A 22,070-nucleotide genomic window follows, 5' to 3' on the forward strand; every position below is an offset into this window, starting at 1 on the left:
CTCCAAAGAGGGAAGAAAAGAAAACAAAGAGCAGAGCTGTGCTCATGCTTGTGATACTCGCACTTTGGAGGCTGCGATGAGGGGTAAGTTGCAAGTTCAAGGCCAGCCTGGGCTACAATAGTGAGAGCTTGTCTCAACTACCAGGTCCCAAACCAACCAACCAACGCAAAGAACAGAAAGGGCCAGGGAAGGAAAAAGAGAGAGTGAAAGAAAAGAGCAGTTACTTGCTTCACCAACAGCATGGTGCCAGGCTCTGAGGGCTCATTATCCTTCGTCCTTAACACAGGCTGGAGTGTCTTCACAGGCTCTGAGGGATACAGTAACTTGCCCAAGCTAGTAAGTGGCCAAGCTGGAATTTCAACCTTGGATTTAAATGGCAGGAATCTTGGTCATTTTTTCAAAACTGCATCTCCACAGGGTATGAATCTGATCCCCAAGAAGCTTCCTGTATGGGTGGATGGACAAGCCTCACCCCAGACACTTTAATACACTGTCAGAGACGCTCCAGGTGTGCGGCGGGCAAGAGACGGAGAGAAGATTAAGTTGTAGCTGGGTTAAAAACAGAGTACATAAGCCAGGCACGGCGGCGCACACCTTTGATCCCAGAACTCAGGAGGCAGAGGCAGGCGGACCTCTGTGAGTTCAAGGCCAGCCTGGTCTACAAAGAAAGTTCCTGGACAGCCAGGGCTACACAGAGAAACCCTGTCTTGGAAAACAAACAGACGACAGACAGACAAAAAGAGAGTAGATAAGGCTTGCTTGCCTGAGTGGCCTGGAAGAGGAGAGTACTTTTCCATGCATGGTCAAAGTCTGGGTGCCATCAACACCCGGTTTTTCCCTTCCAGGTCCTAGGGGATCTCTGAAGGCACTGGAAGGAACTTAGAGCTTTGGGGTGGTGTTGACTAAGAGGGGGTGACCACAGGGCCAGGAGAGGGGGATGCTGTAGTCCCTGGGCAAAACAAGATGGCATTTATGTACTGAAAAAAAAAACCAAACAAACCAAAAAACAGGAAGAGTGCTAGCCGACCAAGGGCTCCACTGTTACTGAGAGGTTACAGTGGCAAAGCCACTTGCTAGGACAGTCTGCAACCTTTACAAGAAATACTCATAAAGGGTTATAGCAATATGTAAAATGAAGAATAGCATAAGAAATTAAATGTCTAGTATGAGCTCTATCTTTTTTTTTTTTTTTTTCCAAGACAGGGTTTCTCTGTGTAACAGCTCTGACTGTCCAGGAACTCGCTTTGTAGATCAGGCTGGTCTCAAACTCACAGAGATCCACCTGCCTCTGCCTCCAGAGTGCTGGGATTAAAGGAGTGAGCCACTACTGGCTGTGGAGCTCTATCCTATTTATTAGTAATATCAGCCATACAAGATGACTGAGGGGAGCAGGGTGGTGGTGGTACATGCCATTAATCCCAGCACTCGGAGGCAGGAGGCAGATCTTTGAGCTCAGAGCCATCCTGGTTTACAGAGTGAGTTCCAGGACACCCAGGACTACACAGAGAAATCCTGCCTTGAAAAAAACAGAAAGAAAGAAAAGAAAGAACACTGGGGGTGGCGTGGTGAGGGAGACATACAAATAAAATGCCTAGAACCAGTAGTTAGGGAGGGCATGAGATCCACTAGTGCTTTGCTACTTTGTTTTTTTTTTTTTTTAAGTTGCCTTTTAAATTTATATTTATTTCACTTTTGTTGTTGCTTTATTTTCGAGACAAGGTTTCTCTGTGTAACATCTCTGGCTGTCCTGGAATTCTCCTTTGTAGACCAAGCTGGCCAAGAACTATGAGATCCACCTGTCTCTGCCTCTGGAGTTCAAAGGCATGCGCCACCACGCCCGGCTTTCTTAGCTGTCTTTAAAAAAAAAAAAAACATTTATTTAGTAGGTGTGTTTGTGGGCATGCGTGTGGAGGTCAGACGGCAACTTGTAAGAATCAGTCCACCACGTGGGTTCCGGGGATCGAACTCCTGCGTCAAGCTTGGCAGCAAACGCCTCTACCCGCTACGCATCTCGCCGGTCCTTGGCTGTTGCGTCCTCACCTCTAAGCCAAAGATCGAGTGGGCTGAAGGAGTAAAGAGGGTGGACGCGAAGCGTAGCACACTGGGTCACACAGCCTCCGGGGCCGAGTACAGTCCGCGGAACCCTCAGCGTGCGCGAACATGCAGACGTGGAGCCCCGCCACGCCGCCGCACACACCCCCGGCAGCCCCGCGCGACGTCGCGCGCAGCCGAGGCCCCGCCCCTCGTGACGCAACCCAAGGGGGCGGGACCGCAAGGCCCCGCCCACCCCCTCCGATTGGTCGGCGCGCTGTCACCACGTCGCGGGAAGCTGGCAGGGTGTGTGTGTATATGTGTGGGGTTTGCTTTGTCATTCGTACCCCGGCTGACGCGGCGGCACGCTCGGGCGCCCGCAGAAGAGGCCGCGGCTCCGCTCCCGGGACGCCCTCTTACATAAGGACGCGGCTGACTGAAGCACATGTCCGCGCAAGGTCCCCACACGCAGTACACCACGCCGTTCGGTTCTCACACGCCAGCCGGGAGCCTGCGGTGCCGCGCCACACGGTGTACTCCGGCGTGGGCCTTCCCACAGCGAGACGCAGCCCAATAACCGCGAAGCGCACCTTCGCAACAAGGCATAATATAGGATGTTATATTTATAGGGCCTATTTATAAGCCTCTATTTAACTCATTTCTGATAGGCCCAGCCACGCGTCTAGGCCCTATCCTGATTGGTGTGTCCTTCTGTCCTTCAAGAAGGCGGGCTCAAGAGTCCGTGTTGCCTCAGAGGGCCCCAGGATTGGCCGTGCGCGGCGCGGCGGCGCCTTCGATTGGCCCCGCGGGCCGTCCGTCGGGGTAGAGGAGGCGGGGCGGGCGGCTGGCTGGTGCGGGGCGGGCGGGCCCCGGAATTGTCATTTCTTTGTTTCCGAAGGCGGAGGAGGCTCGGCGCCCCCCTCCCGGCCCCCGTCCCCCCCGGTGCTGGCTCCATGTCTGTGTGACCGGCCGCAGGGGTAGAATCCAGGCCCGACGCGGGGCGGGCGGGCGGCGGCGGCAGAGGTGAGAGGCAGCGGCGGCGCGGCGCGGGCACCGGCCCCCCAGCGGGAGGATGAAGCGGCGGAACGCCGACTGCAGTAAGCTCCGCCGCCCTCTGAAGCGGAACCGGATCACCGAGGGTATCTACGGCAGGTGAGCGACGGCGCCCGGTGTGGGCCAGCGGGTCCCGGGCGCCGCTCTGGAGGGGCCCGGCCCCGTTATGTAACCCCCCCACTAGGCCGCATGCCCGCGCCGGGGGCTCTCCTGAGGCGCGCCGCCCGCGGAGCGCCCGGCCAGCCCGCCGAGGGTCCGCCCCGGGCCGCGGGGTGTGGCGAGGGCCGGGCGGAGGGCGCGGCGGGCGCGGGCGGGAGCCGCGGGGCCGCCGTTGGCCGTGGTGTGCCGGGGGGAGGGGCGGCACCCCCGCGGCCGGGAGCCCAGAAGCCAGGGGGTCCCCAGCAGGCTGCGCGCCGGGTCCCCGACGGAGCCCGGGGTCACGCTGGGCTCGGGACCTGGGGAGTGGGCTGCCTGAGTCCGAGGCTCGTGGACCCGCGCGAAGGGGAGAGTGAGGCCGCCAAAGTTGGGAGCTGTCAGGTGCCCTGGAACCCCGGACTCCGAGCGGTGCCACGCCGGCTGCTCTTCCGCCCTTCGCTGCCCTCACGGGATCCCCACTTGGCCTGGAGTGCCAAGATGATACCCCCAAATCATGCCCGTGGTCCCGCTCCAAACCCAGACTGCTATCAGCTCCTCAACAAACATTGTTTTGACAATTGCAAGCAGACACATTGCTCTGAATCTTTAGCAGAGATTCTCTCCCAACTCAGGTTTAGGAATTTTTTTTTTTTTTTAAATCCCTTCTTCATGAAGGAAGAGGTGTCCCTTTAAATAGACTTGAATCCACTCCTCTTGGAGAGAAGGACAACAGGTTCATGGGGCAACTCGGTTGACTGTCACAGCTTCCCCAAGCCCAATTTGTGTATGGCGGTTTTATTTTTTTATTTTTTATTTTTTTCTGGGAATGCCTCCGAAGGAACCGATTTCAGTGGAGAAGTAATTAGTTTACAAAGGAGAGTGCTCAGCATGTGGCTATAGGCTTAATTGAGTCCTCACGGCGCCATCCATACAGTTTAGTTCTTGCTGTGAGTCTTGGAGAAAATTAGGAGGTAGCTGTTGACAATCAAGTTGTATCATAACTATCCACCTTGCACATGCGGTTGTTTACACGTGTGAAGTGGCTGCCCTCCACAGGCAGGTGACTGACCTAAACATGAAGGGGGATTCTTCAAGTTTAGAAGGATTAAAAAGTCAAATATCCTTGGATAGATCCTTATGGAAGGAGTCATCGATCATAGAACCGTTCATTCATTCAACAAACATAAATACTATTTGCTAAACAGTGTTGGAGTCAGTCAGGACACAGCTGTTAGTAAAACTGATGAACACTCTTGCTGAATCAGATGTGACGATAACTAAAACTGAAAAAGCAAAACCAAATTTTTCCAGCAGATTGAAGGGGTGGAGGCAAGTCTGCTTACTATAAATTCTTGAATGAAGGAAGACTTTTTTTCCTTAGCCATTGAAAAAGATTAGCAGAACTTCTCATTAATAGCAGCACAAGAGCAGTAAAAGTGTTAAAGTAGGCAGGTTAGGACGACTGTGGCATTTGAATTTCTATTTACAGTCACATAAGATGAGGCCCCTCATAACAAGATTGGGAACTCCATGTTTGCACGTTTTCTGGTGTATTTTAACTTCTTTTCTTATTTAAACTAACACCTGTTTTATGACTTGTACTTCGGAAGCCACTCAGTGTGTGTTGACAAGGAGTGCCTCTTTTTAATGAAGATCTATTGTTTTACTAATGGGTTTTAGACTTGAATTTCCTTACCCTAAAGGTTAGTAGCAGATACACTTTGTTTATCAGTTAGTTTCTTATGAAAACTTCAAAAAACCAAATGGTGCCTCAGCTTCCAAATCTGTCTGCTTTCTGTTGTGCATTCTTTGTTAAATGTCAAGAAAGGAACCTAAATAAATTTCTACCCGTCTTTCTTGTGTGAGGCAAAGAGTGTTTGGTTCCCTTATCTGTTTCTTAATGTTATGGAGTACTCCAATGGGAAAATCATATAGTGTTTTGTTTTTAAGGACTGCTTTGGAAAACTTCCAGTTATTTCTTAAGAAAACAGAATGAGTGGACTAGTTATAAATTAGGACATTTGAGGATTCATGAATATCAAATTTCTGTTGATCATCAAATTGAAGTCTGTATTCAATTCTGTTTCACTCCATCTATTGCCTGTTTTGTTTCTGAACATCTGGCCAATTTCGTCTCATTAAAAAGGAGCCATCCCCCTAAGGGCTGTGTTGACAATTTTGATAACCACTGTCTACTGTTTCATAGCCTAACCTTTCATGGAGTACTGTGTTCTCGTTCCCTGTCTGCTCAGCTCTCTTGAGCCCTGGCGTATGTGAGGGAGCAGCTGAGGTGGAAAAGACTGGACTGCAGCCCACCAGAGACCTAGGGTCAGATTCCATGTCCCAGCCCTGATGCTTTGGAACAGCCGAGCATCCACTGCTTTGAAGCTCCATTTTCCCATCTGTTAAATGAGCTTTGAAGACATACATGCATACATACATACATATATACATACATTCAGTTTGTGGAACTCTATAAATTCCAGTGTGTTATTCAGACATTATTTATCACATTATTGCCATTACAGTTAGCATGTATGGCTTTAATTTTTTACCCACTCTGAGACAGGGTTTCTCTGTGTACCCCTGGTTGTCTGGAACTTACGTTGTAGACCAGGCTGGCCTTGAACTCAAAGAGATCCCCATGTCTCTGCCTCCTGAGTGCTGGGATTAAAGGCTTATTCTTTAAGAAGGCAGGAAAGGCCAAAAGATTTGATCCAACCAAAAGCAAAAGTTGAGTGGTCAAAACAAGGGGCCACTTGCTGCTTGATCTTGCTTTAAACCAGTGGTTCTCAACCTTCCTAACGCTGTGACCCTTTAATACAGTTCCTCATGTGGTGGTGACCCCCCCCACCATAAAATTATTTTTGTGCTACTTCATAACTGTTATTATGCTACTATTATTAATCATAATGTAAATACCTGTTTTCTGGTGGTCTTTGGTGACCCCTGTGAAAGGGTCATTCAACCCCCAAAGGGGTGTGACTCCCAGGTTGAGAACTGCTGCTTTAAAAATCCTGATGTTGCTGGGCTTTTGGTGTATACCTTTAATCCCAGCACTGGGGAGACAGACAGGTGGATCTGTGAGTTCGAGGCCAGCTTGGTCTACAGAGGGTGCTGTGGGATGGTCTTTTTGTCAAGTGTGTTGCTAATTAGTCAATAAAACACTGATTGGCCAGTGTAGGCGGGACAAGGAGGAGAATAAAGCTGGGAAGTGGAAGGCTGAGTCAGAGAGACACTGCCAGCCGCCACGATGAGAAACAGCATGTGAAGATGCCGGTAAGCCACGAGCCATGTGGCAAGGTATAGATTTATAAAAATGGATTAATTTAAGCTGAAAGAACAGTTAGCAAGAAGCCTGCCATGGCCATACAGTTTGAAACCAATACAAGTCTCTGTGTTTACTTGGTTGGGTCTGACGGCTGTGGGACTGGCAGGTGAGAGAGATTTGCCCTGACTGTGGGCCAGGCAGGAAAACTCCAGCTACAAATGGCGTCCAACGTGGTGGCAAGAGTTTCCACCTAAAAACTGAGAAAAAAAGATTCTAAAACGGAGCTAAAAACAGCTTCCTAATTGTCTCTCTCAAATGAGCGGCAGCTGCCGGTTTGAGCTACTGGTGGGTTCCTAGAATACACCCGGTGGCGGGAATGAGGCCTCTGCAAGTGGTACATTAAGCTGCATTGTGGATTTAGCCTTTGCTGGTACAAAACAAAAAAAAGAGGTTTCTGGGCTACACGCTGCTTGGATAAAAGCATAGACCCACGATAGCTCCCAGAGCTGGTGGTAAACGTAGCCATGTTGGGAAGCTGAGGTGGGCGGAGCCAGCAGCCACAGCTGCTGCAGTTTAAGGCAATAGATTCACAATAAGACAGATTCAGATGTAATAGTTTACAATATGTGTAAAATATACGTAGACTTGAAAGAGACAAAAAAGGTGATATATAAAGTTATATAAACAAATACATAGTTTGAAAAAGTAAAGTCTTTAAAGAGACAGTAAAATTAATATAAAAAATAAGCCACGTAAAGATGAATATTACACAGAGAATCTGGATTGTGTTGTCTTTGGGATTTTTAACTGCAGAAAAACATTTGATCATAAAAGATGTTGAGTTAAACCAATATGTATATTTTAAAGATACCATGACTTCAAAATTTGGATATAAGGATATGTTGCTTTGGAAAAGAGTCTCTTTTGTTCCCACAGAAAGCCAAAGGCTATGGATTTGTTCAAGATTAAGATACATCAGGTTTGACCAGCCAAGACCCCCTGAAAGGTGACACCAAGGCCCAGATGATCCAACATCCAGAATGGTTTCAAGGCATCTGGCTCAGATGATACAGCCTCATGGACTATTCCATAATCCTAAAATTTTCTTTGTTTCCCCATAAGATACAGCGCCCCCCTCCAGCAGGAAGTAGTAAGAGAAGCTACGCCCAAATTCCCAAATTATATGTAATTTTACTTTGTTAAGGTTAAAACCTTCCTTTTTGAAAAAAAAAAAGGGGAAGTGCTGTGGGATGGTCTTTTTGTCAAGTGTGTTGCTAATTAGTCAATAAAACACTGATTGGCCATTGGCTAGGCAGGAAGTGTAGGCGGGACAAGGAGGAGAATAAAGCTGGGAAGTGGAAGGCTGAGTCAGAGAGACACTGCCAGCCGCCACGATGAGAAACAGCATGTGAAGATGCCGGTAAGCCACGAGCCATGTGGCAAGGTATAGATTTATAAAAATGGATTAATTTAAGCTGAAAGAACAGTTAGCAAGAAGCCTGCCATGGCCATACAGTTTGAAACCAATACAAGTCTCTGTGTTTACTTGGTCGGGTCTGACGGCTGTGGGACTGGCAGGTGAGAGAGATTTGCCCTGACTGTGGGCCAGGCAGGAAAACTCCAGCTACAGAGGGAGTTCCAAGACAGCCAGAACTGTTAACCCAGAGAAACCTAGTCTCTTAAAAACAAAAGAAAACCCAAAAATCCTGGTGCTTTTAATCATGGGCAGCTGTTACTGAGGTGATTGTCAGATGAGAGCACTAATTGTCAGTATCATAGCTCTGTTGGAATTCTGTTTGAAGAGCCAAGATGCACTGGGTATTAATCTTAGATATATTAGTACTGTATGAGAGTGTGTATCCATTATCTAAAGATCTAAGTATTCTCTGAAAGTGTTATTCCAGTCAAGTTAATAATCAGGATTAAGAGGAAGGAAACAGGAATGGTGTTATTATTATTATAGCTTACATTAAGTGTAATTTATTTATTTATTTATTTTTTTGGAGACCATGAAACTTTAATGTGGGTGCTGGGAATTGAACCCAGGTCCTCTGGAAGAGCAGGCAGTGCTCTTAACCACTGAGCCATCTCTCCAGCCCCATATTATTTGGTTTTTCAAGACAGGGTTTCTCTGTGTAGCTTTGGAGCCTGTCCTAGAACTCGCTTTGTAGACCAGGCTGGCCTCGAACTCAGAGAGATCTGCCTGCCTCTGCCTCCCAAGTGCTGGGTTTAAAGGCGTGTGCCACCACCGCCCGGCTTGTTTGTTTATTGATTGATTGATTTTTGTTTGGATTTTTCAAGACAGTTTCTCTGTGTAGCCTTGGCTGTCCTGGAACTCACTCTGTAGACCAGGCTGGCCTCCAACTCACAGAGGTCCGTCTGCTTCTGCCTCCCAAGTGCTGGGACTAAAAGTGTGCACCATCACCTCCTGGCTTAAGTGCAATTTTAAAAAAAGCCACCCCAGAATATAACACGGTAGGCAATCACTATTCAGATGTTGAGTAAATAGATAAATACATAAATATGAGCTAATGGAGTCCATTCATTCAAAACCTACATTGTTGTTGGAGCTGTGGAAGCTACAGGGTAAGACATAGGTCCCAGCTGCAGAGATTTATACTTTAGTAGGCCATAGGAATTAATACTCTCTTAAATTTGTGCTGTAGCTTAGAGGTTCCAAAGAACCTAGGGTTCTGTTCAAGTAAAAATACTTCAGTTGGACTGGCTTTTACCTTCCCGGTTTGGTTTCATCTGACATATCAGCAACTGTCTTTTCTCCCTGTGCTGTTTGATGAGGTAGACAGTTGCCACTAAAAGAGGGAATGCTTTCTAACCCAAATGAGGTAGACTTGGAAATTATGCATGCAAGTTATTAATAATGAAAACTCTTCTTAATGAGTCCACACGAAGTGCCTGGACTCCCTGACCGTGAGTCCCTCCTCAAAGCTCCCCTCACAGCAGTCAGTGCACTGGACTACTAAGCCCTTCATTGCAGGTGGTGATTCTTCTGGTGAAGTGAGTGTCTGTGGGGTCTGACTCAGGTTCTGTGTAGTTCTCTCCCTCTCTCTCCCTGCTACACTCCCCACTCCTTCCTTCTAAGACTTTAAAAGATGAAGATAGGGAGGTCAAAATACATTAGTTATAAGACGGGACAGCAACATTTTTATTAAAGTACATTTCAAGTCTCTGTATTTAAAATTGTTACTTAAAAGAGTAAAATACAGTAAGGGTTTTAGTTCATTTATGCATTTCCAGCTTCAGGAAGGGGTTTTCTTTCTGTTGCTGGTGAAGGCAGTACCTCTTCATCGTGAACTTAGGACACTTGTGTGCAGGCCTCCACTTGAAATGATGCCTGAGCTTCCAGTACAGCACTGGACCTGACAGCAGAGGCATTTAGGACTGCCCTAGTTACGTGAGACATTTCTTACCTGTTTTTCAACTCCGGAGGCGTTGTTAGAAACCATCGATCCTTGCACCCTCCTCTCCTCTCCAGTTTCCTTTTCCAAACCCTTGTTAAATATCGTGTCTCCCGAGGCTCTCCCCCCGGTTGTTGTTCCTGCCTCCTTAATGATGTTTTCTAAGCCTGGTTTTAGATTCCTTAGGGCTATACTTATTAAAGTCACTGGAGGCTGACTGCCTTGATTGTACATGTGTTCTGCAACTGGAACTCCAGATTCCAGTGTTGCAATCTCACAGCCTGAAGCATTTCTGTAATCTTAGTAGGCATTGACTTCAACAGGTTGGACCTGACATAAAAGACCTAGATACAGGCTCTGTATGTTTTAGAGGTCCGTTGGGAAGGGTGAGTAAAATGAATAAATCAAAGTGGTCAGCTAAACAATCAGGTTTGTTATTTCTATAAACTACAATTTAACTACAGTTTGTCACACTGGACTCTGTTTTAAATTTTGCCTGTGGTATATTCCCTTTAATCCCAGCACTCAGTGGGGCAGAGGTAGGTGGATCTTTGTGAGTTTGAGGCCAGTCTGGTCTACAGAGTGAGTTCCAGGACAGCCAGAGCTACACAGAGAAACCCTGTCTCAAAAAACAAAAAACAAAAAACCAAGAAGAACAACAAAACAAACCAACCAACCAAACAAAAAGCACTTAACTCCAACTTCCATTTTGATTCTTACTGTCTGAGTAGTTTTGGTAGGTTAGTTTTATTAGGTGTTTTGAAAAGCCCTTCCGGGGGCTGGAGAGAGAGCTCAATTGCTAAGACCACTGGCTGCTCTTACAGAGGACCTGGGTTTGAGTCTCAGCACCCACATGGTAGCTCATAACTGTTAGTTTTTCGGCTGCGTTGTGTGCTTACCCTGCAAGGAAATGCCACGAAACACGACAGAATCCGCTAACAAGAGTTTTATTAAAGGGACAGAGAGTGAGCAGGCCTGTGGGAAACACGTGTGTGGAGAAGAAGGAAGAAGAAGAAGAAGAAGGAACCGGGAACATGGCGCCGGATTTTAAAGGCTGGGCGTGGACAGATCAGCGTCACTACTACACGCAAGCGCGTAGATCACATGGCCACGTTGCGCGCTTACGTGGCCAGTGGGACGTCATGGATCTTGGTCACGCGAGATGCCCTGACCCGGAAATGGCTATCTGGACCTGGACCTAGCTAGGCGGAAGTATCCGCCAGGCATAGGCAGACACGCCTGACCGTGGGGGCTTGTTGTAAATCTTTCAATAACCGCCGGGCGGTGGTGGCGCACGCCTTTAATCCCAGCACTCGGGAGGCAGAGGCAGGCGGATCTCTGTGAGTTCGAGGCCAGCCTGGACTACCAAGTGAGTTCCAGGAAAGGCGCAAAGCTACACAGAGAAACCCTGTCTCGAAAAACCAAAAAAAAAAAAAAAAAAAAATCTTTCAATAACCATCTGTAACTCCAGTGTCAGAGGATCCAGTGCCCTCTTCTGGCTTCTGTGTGCACCTGGCACACAGGTGGGTACACAGTAGATATAAAGTAAGGCAAACACCCACACATAAAATGAAATGCTAAAAATAAAAACAGAAAAGCCCTTTGAATGTTGCTGCTGGGTTGAGGAGGGGAGGACGGCGTGTGGTCCAGTGCATGTTATCTGCAGCACCTGCCCTGTTGGAGAACTGTATTCCCTTCATCTCCATGTGGATTGCTCAGGGCCCTTCTGGAACCTCCGTAGTCTTGGAGATTGGCTTAACTGTAGATTTAGGAACTTGATACTTTTACTGATTTCTTACTCTTGCTGTGTACCCTGTCTGCTGTGGACTCATGTGGTGTTCTGTGAACACTTACATTTCCATTTTTCTAGGGCTCTTTCTCTCAAATTTGCCTACGGGGTTGGTTGGTTGTTGTTTGGTGTGTGTGTGTGTGTGTGTGTGTTGTATTTTGTTATTTTCTAGGCAGCTAGCATCTTGTGGAATCTAGAGGATCAGATAAAAATCTCCGAAACACAAGGCCAGCAAGATGGGTTGAGAAGGTACAGGCACTTGCCACCAAGCCTCACAACTGAGTTCAGTCTCTGGGACTCACCTGTTGGAAGGAGAGAACTGAATCCACAAGTTATCCTCCACACACCTTCCACACACACCACGGCACATGTGTGCACACACATAATAAATAAAATAAAACAACAACTACATACAAACCTAGTTGAGGTGAGGTGCTGTAATTGAGCTACTTCATAAAGTGGCATTCTCTTCAGATGCACTGATTGTCCTCTGGGCTTACTCGGTTTGAGTGTAATTACTTTACTTGGACAGTTTTCAGGTTGGGTCTGAAGAAAGAGTTGGCTGTGCAACCAGAGGCTCAAGTGAGATGGTGCACATAGGCAAGAGCACACACCTCCGCTAGACTCTCCGTTGTGGACGGAGTCCTGCAAACCTCTCCATGACTCTTCCTCCTCGTGTGTCCTGGCAGTGGAAACTAAGACCAGCTTAATGACCTTCTAGGGTAGTTTTTGAGGCCTTCTATCTTTAAAGAACTTGACAGTCACCTTAGCTGGCATCAGCTAGGTCTCAGTTCATCATCAGACGTTTAAGACACCTACCTTAGCCTACCAAGGTCCTTTCGTAGTAGTATCGCCTTCATTCTCTGTAGGTTTTTAGCTGCTGCCATAAAGGACAGTGTGCTCCTTTGGAATAATAGAATTATACAATCAGAAGCCGTTTGCTCCTCACTGCCATCTACTCTGTGAGAAATCAGGCTTTGCATATAGTGAACTGAAGCAGTGAAAGTCGCTCGTCTTAGATTGGTTTGTCACTGATGAGTTTGAGCATGTGTGATCCCAGCACAGAGGAGGTGGCTGGACATTACCCTGCTCTGTTGCTAGACTATATTACTATGCTCCCCTTCAAAACGTCTTTAAAAACCAAGTCAATGGTTCAATACTACTGCCCTGTAGGGAGAACACTTGAACACCAGAGAGAGTGAATGCCATGGGTGATGATCAGAACAAGAATTTCTGCCTCAGGTTGGAGAGATGACTCCTTGGCTAAAAGTACTGGCTGGCCTTGCACAGGACCTGTGGTGGGTCCCCAGAACCCACGTGGTGGCTCACAGCCATCAGTTATTCTAGTTCCTGGGGATCTAGTGACCTCTTCTGGTTTCCATAACAGGGCCACACAAGGTGCATAGACATATAGGCAGACAAAAGACTCGTATACATAAAATAAAAATAAAATAAATCTTAAAAAAAAAGATTTCTGTCTCAAATGAGAGAAATGGAGACAAGTCTTTCTCACACATAATGAGCTGATTTCTGTTCTAAGCTTAGCAAGTTGCCGCTTCTGATTTATTGTTTGTCTGACTTTAAAAGCAAGGTTCTGTCTTTTAAAATGTTTAAAAACTTTTTTACATTAATTTTACTTTGTGTGTTTGACTGTTTTGCCTGCATGCCTGCATGGGTACCACGCATGTGCCTGGGGCCTAGGAGGCTAGAAGAGGATGGATGCCAGGTCCTTGGAGCTGGAGTTAATGGATGGTTGTAAACCACCAGAACTGAACCTGGTTTGTTTGAGTGGGTGGGGACAGAACCTGGCCCTCCTGGAAGAGCAGCAAGTGTTCTTAACTACTGAGCCGCCTCTCCAGTCCGTTTCCCTCGTCTTCCCCAGCCTTGGCTGTCCTGGAACTCTGTAGACAAATCCAACTGCCTCTGCCTCCTGAATGCTGAGATTAAAGGTGTGTGCCGCTACTGCCTGGCTTTCAGTTTTTCTTTCTCTTTTTTCTTTTTTTTTTTTTTTGGTTTTTCGAGACAGGGTTTCTCTGTGTAGCTTTGCGCCTCTCCTGAAACTCACTTGGTAGCCCAGGCTGGCCTCGAACTCACAGAGATCCGCCTGGCTCTGCCTCCCGAGTGCTGGGATTAAAGGCGTGCGCCACCACCGCCCGGCTCTTTTTTTTTTTTTAAAGACTTATTTATTTAGTATGTATACAGAAGAGGGTGCCAGATCTCATTACAGATGGTTGTAAGCCACCATGTGGTTGCTGGGAATTGAACTCAGGAAGGGCAGTCAGGGCCCTTAACCTCTGAGCTATCTCTCCAGCCCCCCAGTTTTTCTTTTTAAGTAGCATATTTCTCTGACACAATGACCGTAGTAGCTGGGCCTTCAGTGCATGCATTGAATCCCAGCAGGAAGGAGACATAGGCAGGCAAATATCTGAGTTTGAGGCCAGCCAGGGCTACATAGTGAGACCCTAGCTCAAACAAACAAACAAAAAACACCAAAAAACCCAAAACAAACAAAAAAACAGATATTATAGAAACTCACTCATCTTTTGTGACATAGTTATTTTTGTAAAGAAACTTTTAATTTTAATTATTTTCTGTAGTTTTATAGTGTGTTTATAATTATCAATTGGAAATTTATGAAGATCTGAGGGTTGTTTTGTTTTCTTTTTGTTTTTTCGAGACAGGGTTTCTCTGTGTAGTTTTGGTGCCTGTCCTGGATCTCACTCTGTAGACCAGGCTGTCCTCGAACTCAAAGAGATCCGCCTGGCTCTGCCTCCCGAGTGCTGGGATTAAAGGCATGCACCACCACTGCCTGGCTGAAGATATGAGTTTTTATTCTTTGAATAAAACATATTTACTCATTTAAAACTTGGTTCTAACCAGGCTACACACAGAAACCCTGTTTCAAAAAACCAAAAAAAATTTATATTTGATTTATTCATTTTACGTGTGTTTTGCCTACATATACATATGCGCATCATGTGTGTGCTTGGTGCCTGCAGGGGTCAGAAAGGGGCATTAGATCTCTTAGAACTGGAGTTATAGATAGTTGGGAACCACCATGTGGGTGCTGGGAACTGAACCAGGTCTCTGCAAGAGCAGCAGGTGCTGTTAACCACTGAGCCACCCCTCCAGCCCCATGTGCTCACTTCTTTGCGTAGACATTTCTGGTATTCACTTAGCCACATCCGTGTAGAATGAACGGTTTTCTGCTCTCTGTGCTCTGTCAGTGGTACCCTGACCTGTTAGTTCTCTTCCTGTCACTCAGGTTTCTTTCCTGGAAAATAAAAATGATTGTCCTGCTTACTTCACAGTTAGGAGGAAAAATGAGATGGTTAATGTGCACACATTTAGAAAACTTATAAGTGTGATGTAAATGTGCGGTGTGATTAAGTAGAACATTGTGTCTGTGAATAGTGGATTTACTTATAAGTGGATTTCTTATGTTTACACACTGTCAACAGTTTTAAAATTATTTAAAAAAATTTCTGTGTGTGTGTTGCTGGCTCAGTGATGATTTTTTTTTTTTTTTTTTTTGGTTTTTCGAGACAGGGTTTCTCTGTGTAGCTTTGCGCCTTTCCTGGAACTCACTTGGTAGCCCAGTCTGGCCTCGAACTCACAGAGATCCGCCTGACTCTGCCTCCCAAGTGCTGGGATTAAAGGCGTGTGCCACCACCGCCCGGCCAGTGATGATTTTTTAAAAGAGGTTATGCAGTATCTTCTCTCCTATTTTGCTTTTTTTCTTTTTATCCCCAACTTCATACATTCCATACTATTAAAATTCCATACTGTTAAAAGTGTTTGGGGAGTGGAGGTATTGCTCAGTGGGTAGAAGCACTTGTGCAAGCTTGAGGACCTGAGTTTAAGTACCCACACCTGTATAAAAATCCAGGTGTGAATCACTGTGATCATGTAACCCTAGTGCAGTGGGGTATTGAGGCAGGAGGATCACCGGGGCTTACTGGCTGCTGTGGGTTCAGTAGAGACCCTGTATCAAGACAATAGGGCAGCGAGCTAGAGCAGCACACCCAGCACCCTCTGGCCTCCATGCATGCACAGGGACTCACACATGTGCAACATGCATCACCGCCCCCCCCCCCCAATTATGAAGCAGAAATTCTAGAATTTCAAAGTCTCCACTTGCATTAGATCACAGTATCTGTACTTGATAGCTTTGTGGTCTGTCCAGCTCTTTATAGAAATGTCATACCTTAGCCAGGCGGCGGTGCCATACACCTTTAATACCAACACTCAGGAGGCAGAGCCAGGTGGAGCTTTGTGAATTCGAGGCCAGCCTGGTCTACAGAGCGAGATCCAGGACAGGCACCAGAACTACACAGAGAAACCCTGTCTCGAAGAACCAAAAGAAAAGAAAAAAAAGTCGTACCCTCAAATTTATAAAAGTTTATTTTAGTGGTTTTCTCCTTTCTTTCTTTGTTTCTTTCTTCCTTCCTTCCTTCCTTCCTTCCTTCCTTCCTTCCTTCCTTCCTTCCTTCCTTCCTTCCTTCCTTCCTTCCTTCCTTCCTTCGTCCCTCCTCCTTACCCCCGCAAGACAGGGTTTCTCTGTGTAGCCCTGTCTGTCCTGGAACTAGCTCTGTAGACCAGGCTGGCCTTGAACTCAGAGATTCACTTTCCTCTGCCTCTTAAATGCATGTGGCCCCACCCCCTGCAGGGTGTTCTTTTGAGGAAGTGGGATGGTGATTATGCTTTGTAAAGCTGGAGGATGAGCAGCAATAGAAGTACTTTGGGTAGTTTACTGAACTAGAAAGAACTGTGCAGAAATGGGAGCACTAACTCTGGCCAGCTATCAGTGTTTCTTGATGAGAGGAAGCTGGTCAGCAGCCTGGAGCAGAGCTGGTTGTCTATGTGGACAATCTCTTCTGAGAGATCATGACCATCTCATCTCAGTTCATTTTTCTTTCCTTTCCTTTCCTTTTTTTTTTAAGGGGTGGGTGGGTTGGGTTTTCTTTTGGAGACAGGGTCTAGCTGAGTCTCCTGAGTAAGTCCCTTTCTAATGAATCTACCAGGTTGGGATGAAACTTGTCACCCTCCCACCTCAGCCTCCAAGGGCTGGGCTTGTAGGTGTAAGCCCATCCCTAGTGTTCTTAGTCTCTCTTTCTTTCCCTGCTCCCTCCTTCTGTGTGTCTGTGTAACTGACTACTTGGGTCTGTAATTTATTTGAAAATATGTTTCTTGGCCTGGGCATGTTGTTCAGTTGTAGAGTGTTTACCTGGTTTACCTTGGGAAGTCCTGGGCTTGGTTCTTAGTACTATATAAGCTAGGCTCAGTAGTGCATGCCTGTAATCCCAGCATTTAGAAGGTAGACGCAGGAGGATCAGAAGTCAAGGTCCTCCTCAATCATATAGGAAGTTTTAGACCAGCCTTGGCTGGAGATCCCATCTCAATGTATAAGTGAATATTATATAAGTAAATGTATAATTTCCCCTCCCATCCCCCCAGACATGGTTTTTCTGTAGAGCCCCTGACTGTCCTGGAACTTGCTCTGTAAATCAGCCTCTGCCTCCCAAGTGCTGGTATTAAAGGCATGCACCACCACACCCAGCCGATAAATAAATATATAAATTCTTAAGTTTCTGGGGCTAAGAGGTCCAGGGGTATGGAATCAAGAGACATCTGTTTGGCATTTAGTAAGGAGCTTTTGACTGCATCATGAGGCAAAGCAGAGCAAGGCTGTTTCAGCTTAGGTGTCTTCCTCTTTCTTTGAGATGAGGTCTCATGTTTTCCAGGCTGGTTTTGAATATGCAAGCTCCTGCGTTGTCCTTGTGAGCACCTAGGTTTATAAGCATGTGCTGCTGCTGTCCCTGGCTGCTGCTTGCCCCTCCTCTTTTGTTAAAGATTTATTTTTATAGTGTGTGTGTGTGTGTCTGCAAGTGAGTGCAGGTGCCCAGAGAAGCCAGAAGAGGTCAGCAGATCCCCTGGAGCTAGAGTTACAGGTGGCTATGAACCACCTGATATGGGTGCCGGGAATGAACTCTTGACCCCTGCTAGAGCAGCAAGGGCTCTTGACAGCTGAGCCTTCTCCCCAGTCCCTCTTTCACCTATGAAGCCATGAGCCTCTGGTTGTATCTAATCCCAGTTACCTCTCTAAGGCCCCACCCTCAACTACCATGACACAGGAATTTGAGGATGAAGTTTCAACTTCTAATCAAACCATGCCATGCTGCCACTGCTTCTCAAATGTTAATATATGCACAGGCCTAGGGAGCTGGTTAAAATTAAGGTTTAGATTAAATAGGTCTGGACTGAGCCCTGAAGTTCTGCTTTTCCAAAAAGTGTCCACATAATACTGCTGCTGCTGTGCTGTAGACTGTACTCTGAGTAGCAAGACTGCAATTATAGCTGGCCAGTGTGAGACCTCAGCAAATCAGAGAAAGGGCCTAGACGAATATTCTAGCAGTGCTGCATAACAGAGAAGACAAAGGAGGTTGATAGGAAGTACACCACGTGCTGAATGTGAAAGGTGATTCATAGTTGCCATTATGAGAGGACAAGGAAGCCTGGATTGGGACAGATGGCTACCATCAGAGCATTAGTCTGCCTAGGGAAAAGGTCAGGGACTGAGGATGGACAGCTGGCCCGTGGTAATTCTGTGTACTCCAGACAAGCAGTTGGTGACAGTGGGCAGAGTTGCACTGTCCCTGGGAGGAAGAAGAATGTTCACTCCTCATCCCCATTCATTGTAGATTATGAATCCATAGATGGAAAGTATTGCTAGATGGAGTCAAGAAAAAAACGGCAAAGTATCATTTTGCAGGTATGCTCTAAATTTTACTCATGATTTTTTTTTTTTTTTTGGAGGGGGTGTCATTGAGACAGGGTTTCTCTGTGTAGCCCTGGCTGTCCTGGAACTTATTACTCTGTAGACTAGGCTGGCCTCAAACTCACAGATCCCCCTGCCTTTACCTCCTGAGTGCTGGAATTAAAGGTGTGCACCACTACACCTGGCTTATTCACAATATTTTATAATTATTTTCCAGTAAGTGTCAATCAGAAATTCAGAATATCATCAAATTAGCCATAAGTCATGTAATGAGCCATGTATGTAGAAATGTACTCATATTTTCTTCATGGATGAAAAGAAATATTTTGAAATGCCCTTGGGATGGCATCTCCTTTAAATTGACAAAAATCTCAGGATCTTCAGAATACAGGAGGACAGGGACTAATAAGGGTGTGCTTTCCCTGCTCTCTCAAGGATAAGGGTGATGTAGTGATGCTGAGGCTGAGTTCGCTGAACCCAGCATCTCTTGTAAATTCTCGAAACTTGTAACTGAAGCAACTCAGTAGAATTCAAGACTGAGTCTAGGGGAAATCAGCTTTATTAATTAGCTGTCTCTAGATTTTAAAGGAGACCTTCCTGAAAAGGGAGCCTGAGGAAACGCTAGGAGAAGCCAGTAATGACCATACAAATTTACTTAGATGTCTTTACTTCTAAACAGACTCGGCAAAAAGTGGTTGGGGGGGAATATCAAAGGTCTGAAAGAACCCCACCCAATACCCAAGCTGGAAGTTGCAGAATTGGAAAAGCATATTCACCAGTAAAGACCATTTTGTACCGCCTTATGTTTAAATGATTAGGATATCAAAAAATATTCAGCAGGCTGCTGTTCTGTGGACAGTGCTCTCCAGTTATTGAAATAGAGTGCTGCCTGCTAAACTGGGATTCTGCCATTTCCTGGGTGCCTTTTGGACAGAGCAGTTGGTAGTACTGTTCATGTTCCACCTGGGAATAATGACTCTACTCATTCAGCCACATTGCAGGGACAGCTCCAGAGATTATCAGGCTGGGGATGTGGTTCAGTTATTAAGAGTACTTGCCTCCTATAAGCGAAGCTCTGACTTGGGTCCCCAGCACCTCATTCATACACTGAGTGTGGTGGGCGGTGCACACCTGTAATAATAGCACTTGGGAATTGGAGGCAGAGAATGATCAGAAGTTCGGGGTCATCCTTGGCTACATAGTGAGTTTGAGGTCTTTGATACAGGAGTACATGAGACTCTGTTTCAACAAACAAACAAAACAGGGCTAGAGAGATGGCTCTCTGTTTTTAAGCATGTTGTATACTGCTCTTCCAGAGACCCAAGTTCGGTTCCCAGAACCTACTTTGGGCAGCTCACAACTGCCTGTACCTCTATCTAGTTCCAGGGAATCCAACTCCCTCTTTTGTATGTCCTCAGACATTGTATTCACATGCACATACCTGCACTCAAACACTGGTATATACACATAATTAAAAATAAAAGTCTTTTTTGTTTTGTTTTTGTTTTTGAGGCAAGGTTTCTCTTTGTAGCCTTGGCTGTCCTGGAACTCACTGTGTAGACCAGGCTGGCCTTGAACTCAAGAAATCAACCGGTGCCTTTAATCCCAGGACTTGGGAGGCAGAGGCAGGCAGATCTCTGTGAGTTCTAGGCCAGCCTGGTCTACAGAGCGAGATCCAGGACAGGCACCAAAACTACACAGAGAAAACTTGTCTCAAAAAACCAAAAAAAAGAGAAATCAACCTTCCTCTGCCTCCCCAGTACTGGGATTAAAAGTGTGCACCACTACTACCAGGCTAAATAAAAAATCATAAAAAAACAAAATCATAAAAAGTTTCCTACATTGAAAGACAGAGGTAGGATCCAGAGTTTAGGTGTAGATTTGAATTACCATTTGACCGATGGCTAAACAAGAAAGAAGTATGTAGGTGAGATTAAACCAACCCAGCATTTCCACGAGAGTCTGTGGAGACTTTGATGTGTTTCTCTGGGGTGACATCTAGAAGACACATGTCTGGGTCACAGGGCTGGTGTTTAAGGAACTGGAAGCCACTGAGTGTATGCTTACCAGTTTACATAATACAAATACATTTTTGTGCCTATTTTTGTGCATGTGATGCTGGGGATGGACCCCAAGGCCTTCCTCATGCTAGACAAGTGCTTTACCATCTAGCTATACTTCCACCCCTCCAGCTGGCCATAGGCCATTTTTTTGTTTCTCTGTAGCCTTGGCTGTCCTGGAACTCACTCTGTAGACCAGCCTGACTTGCACTCACAGAGGTCCACCTGCCTCTGCCTCCTGAGTGCTGGGACTAAAGGTGTGAGCCATCATTGCCGGCCTGCCCCATGCCATTTTTAAATGCCTTTAAAACATGGCTAAGAGACTGACTTTCCTACTTTAGTGCCTAAAACAGTTCTGGACCACAGGAAAATTTCTTTTAGTTTTGAAGTCATTTATAATTCTAAGTATCTGCAGGACTCGGGTTGTTATTTCTACTAAGATGTTCATTGCTTTCCGCAGTCAGTTGTGGGTTTAAGGAGAGTGTGGGCTCTGTCTTTAAACTGGCCAACAAAGCTGTAGTGTAATGAAACTGAAGAGGAGACTTCAAATGGGACGGAACTGTTTCTTTCCTTTGGGCCCCTTGATTTCTATGTCAGACTTCCTAGAAACTTATTACCAAACCCATAGAAGTTCTAAGAATTAATGTTAGAAATTAGCAGTAGGGGCCGGAGAAATGGCTTTATGATTAAGAGCAATTCTGCTCTTGCAGAGGACCTGAGTTCAGTTCCTAGCACCCACAAATCTGCTCATAACCATCAGAAACTCCAGTGTCAGGGATCTGATGACCTCTTCTGACCTCCTTGGGCATTAGACTCACATGTGGTGTGCATTCATATAAAACACTCATGCACAAAATAATTATTACAAAAATTAAAAATAGAAGAAATTAACACTAAATGGCATATTCTTTATTGTTTAAATATCACATTCCTATCCTTGCTGTCTTCTGCCTGTGTTGCTTCATAGGGCACAGAAAGAATCCTCTGACTGAATTTTGTTTTTGTGTCCTCCTTGTTCTCAAGCATATAGACCATTCTACATCTTAGGGAAATGTTTCTCAATTAATTATTACAGTTCTTGGTTTGTGCTAGGAGTATTACTAAGTGCTAGAGCACATACCTAGTGTGTACAAGGCCCTGGATTCAACCCCTACCACCAAGAGGGAAAATAGCTTGTTTTTTTTTTTAAATCTGTATTTATTCAAATAGTTAATTTGATCACATCAGCATAAGAATGCTTGCCTTACAAAGTATACAAGATTGGAAAACTTTTTAAAAAAAATTGTAATTATTGTGTGTGAGAGAAAGGATTTGGTATTCACATACCAGTAGTCAGATGACAACGTTCGGCTTTTTTTCCCTTCCACTGTGGAGGGTCTTCAGGGCAAGCTGTTTTTGTGCTTTTTCTTCTTTTGTTACTGTGCCAATTTGCTGGTCCAAGCTTGCTTTCTTTTTTTTTTTTTTTTTTATTAAAAAACAAACAAACATCTAGCCGGGTGGTGGTGCCGAATGCCTTTAATCCCAGCACTCAGGAGGC

The 22,070-nt window shown here is 45.9% G+C and overlaps 1 protein-coding gene across 1 annotated transcript in view; it reads left to right on the top strand.

Annotated features, from left to right (window-relative positions):
• The first annotated feature begins 2,873 nt into the window (after positions 1-2,873).
• Positions 2,874-22,070, top strand: part of Maco1 (macoilin 1) — a 74,562-nt gene continuing 55,365 nt past the window's right edge. The window contains exon 1 of the mRNA XM_052715454.1: positions 2,874-3,183. Coding sequence (XP_052571414.1) covers positions 3,104-3,183 — 80 coding nt within the window. The 5' untranslated portion in view covers positions 2,874-3,103. The remainder of the gene's footprint in view (positions 3,184-22,070) is intronic.

The sequence above is a fragment of the Peromyscus californicus genome, unplaced genomic scaffold, assembly GCF_007827085.1.
Source record: "Peromyscus californicus insignis strain IS unplaced genomic scaffold, ASM782708v3 Scaffold_5__1_contigs__length_169319896, whole genome shotgun sequence".
Classification (NCBI taxonomy): Eukaryota; Metazoa; Chordata; class Mammalia; order Rodentia; family Cricetidae; genus Peromyscus; species Peromyscus californicus.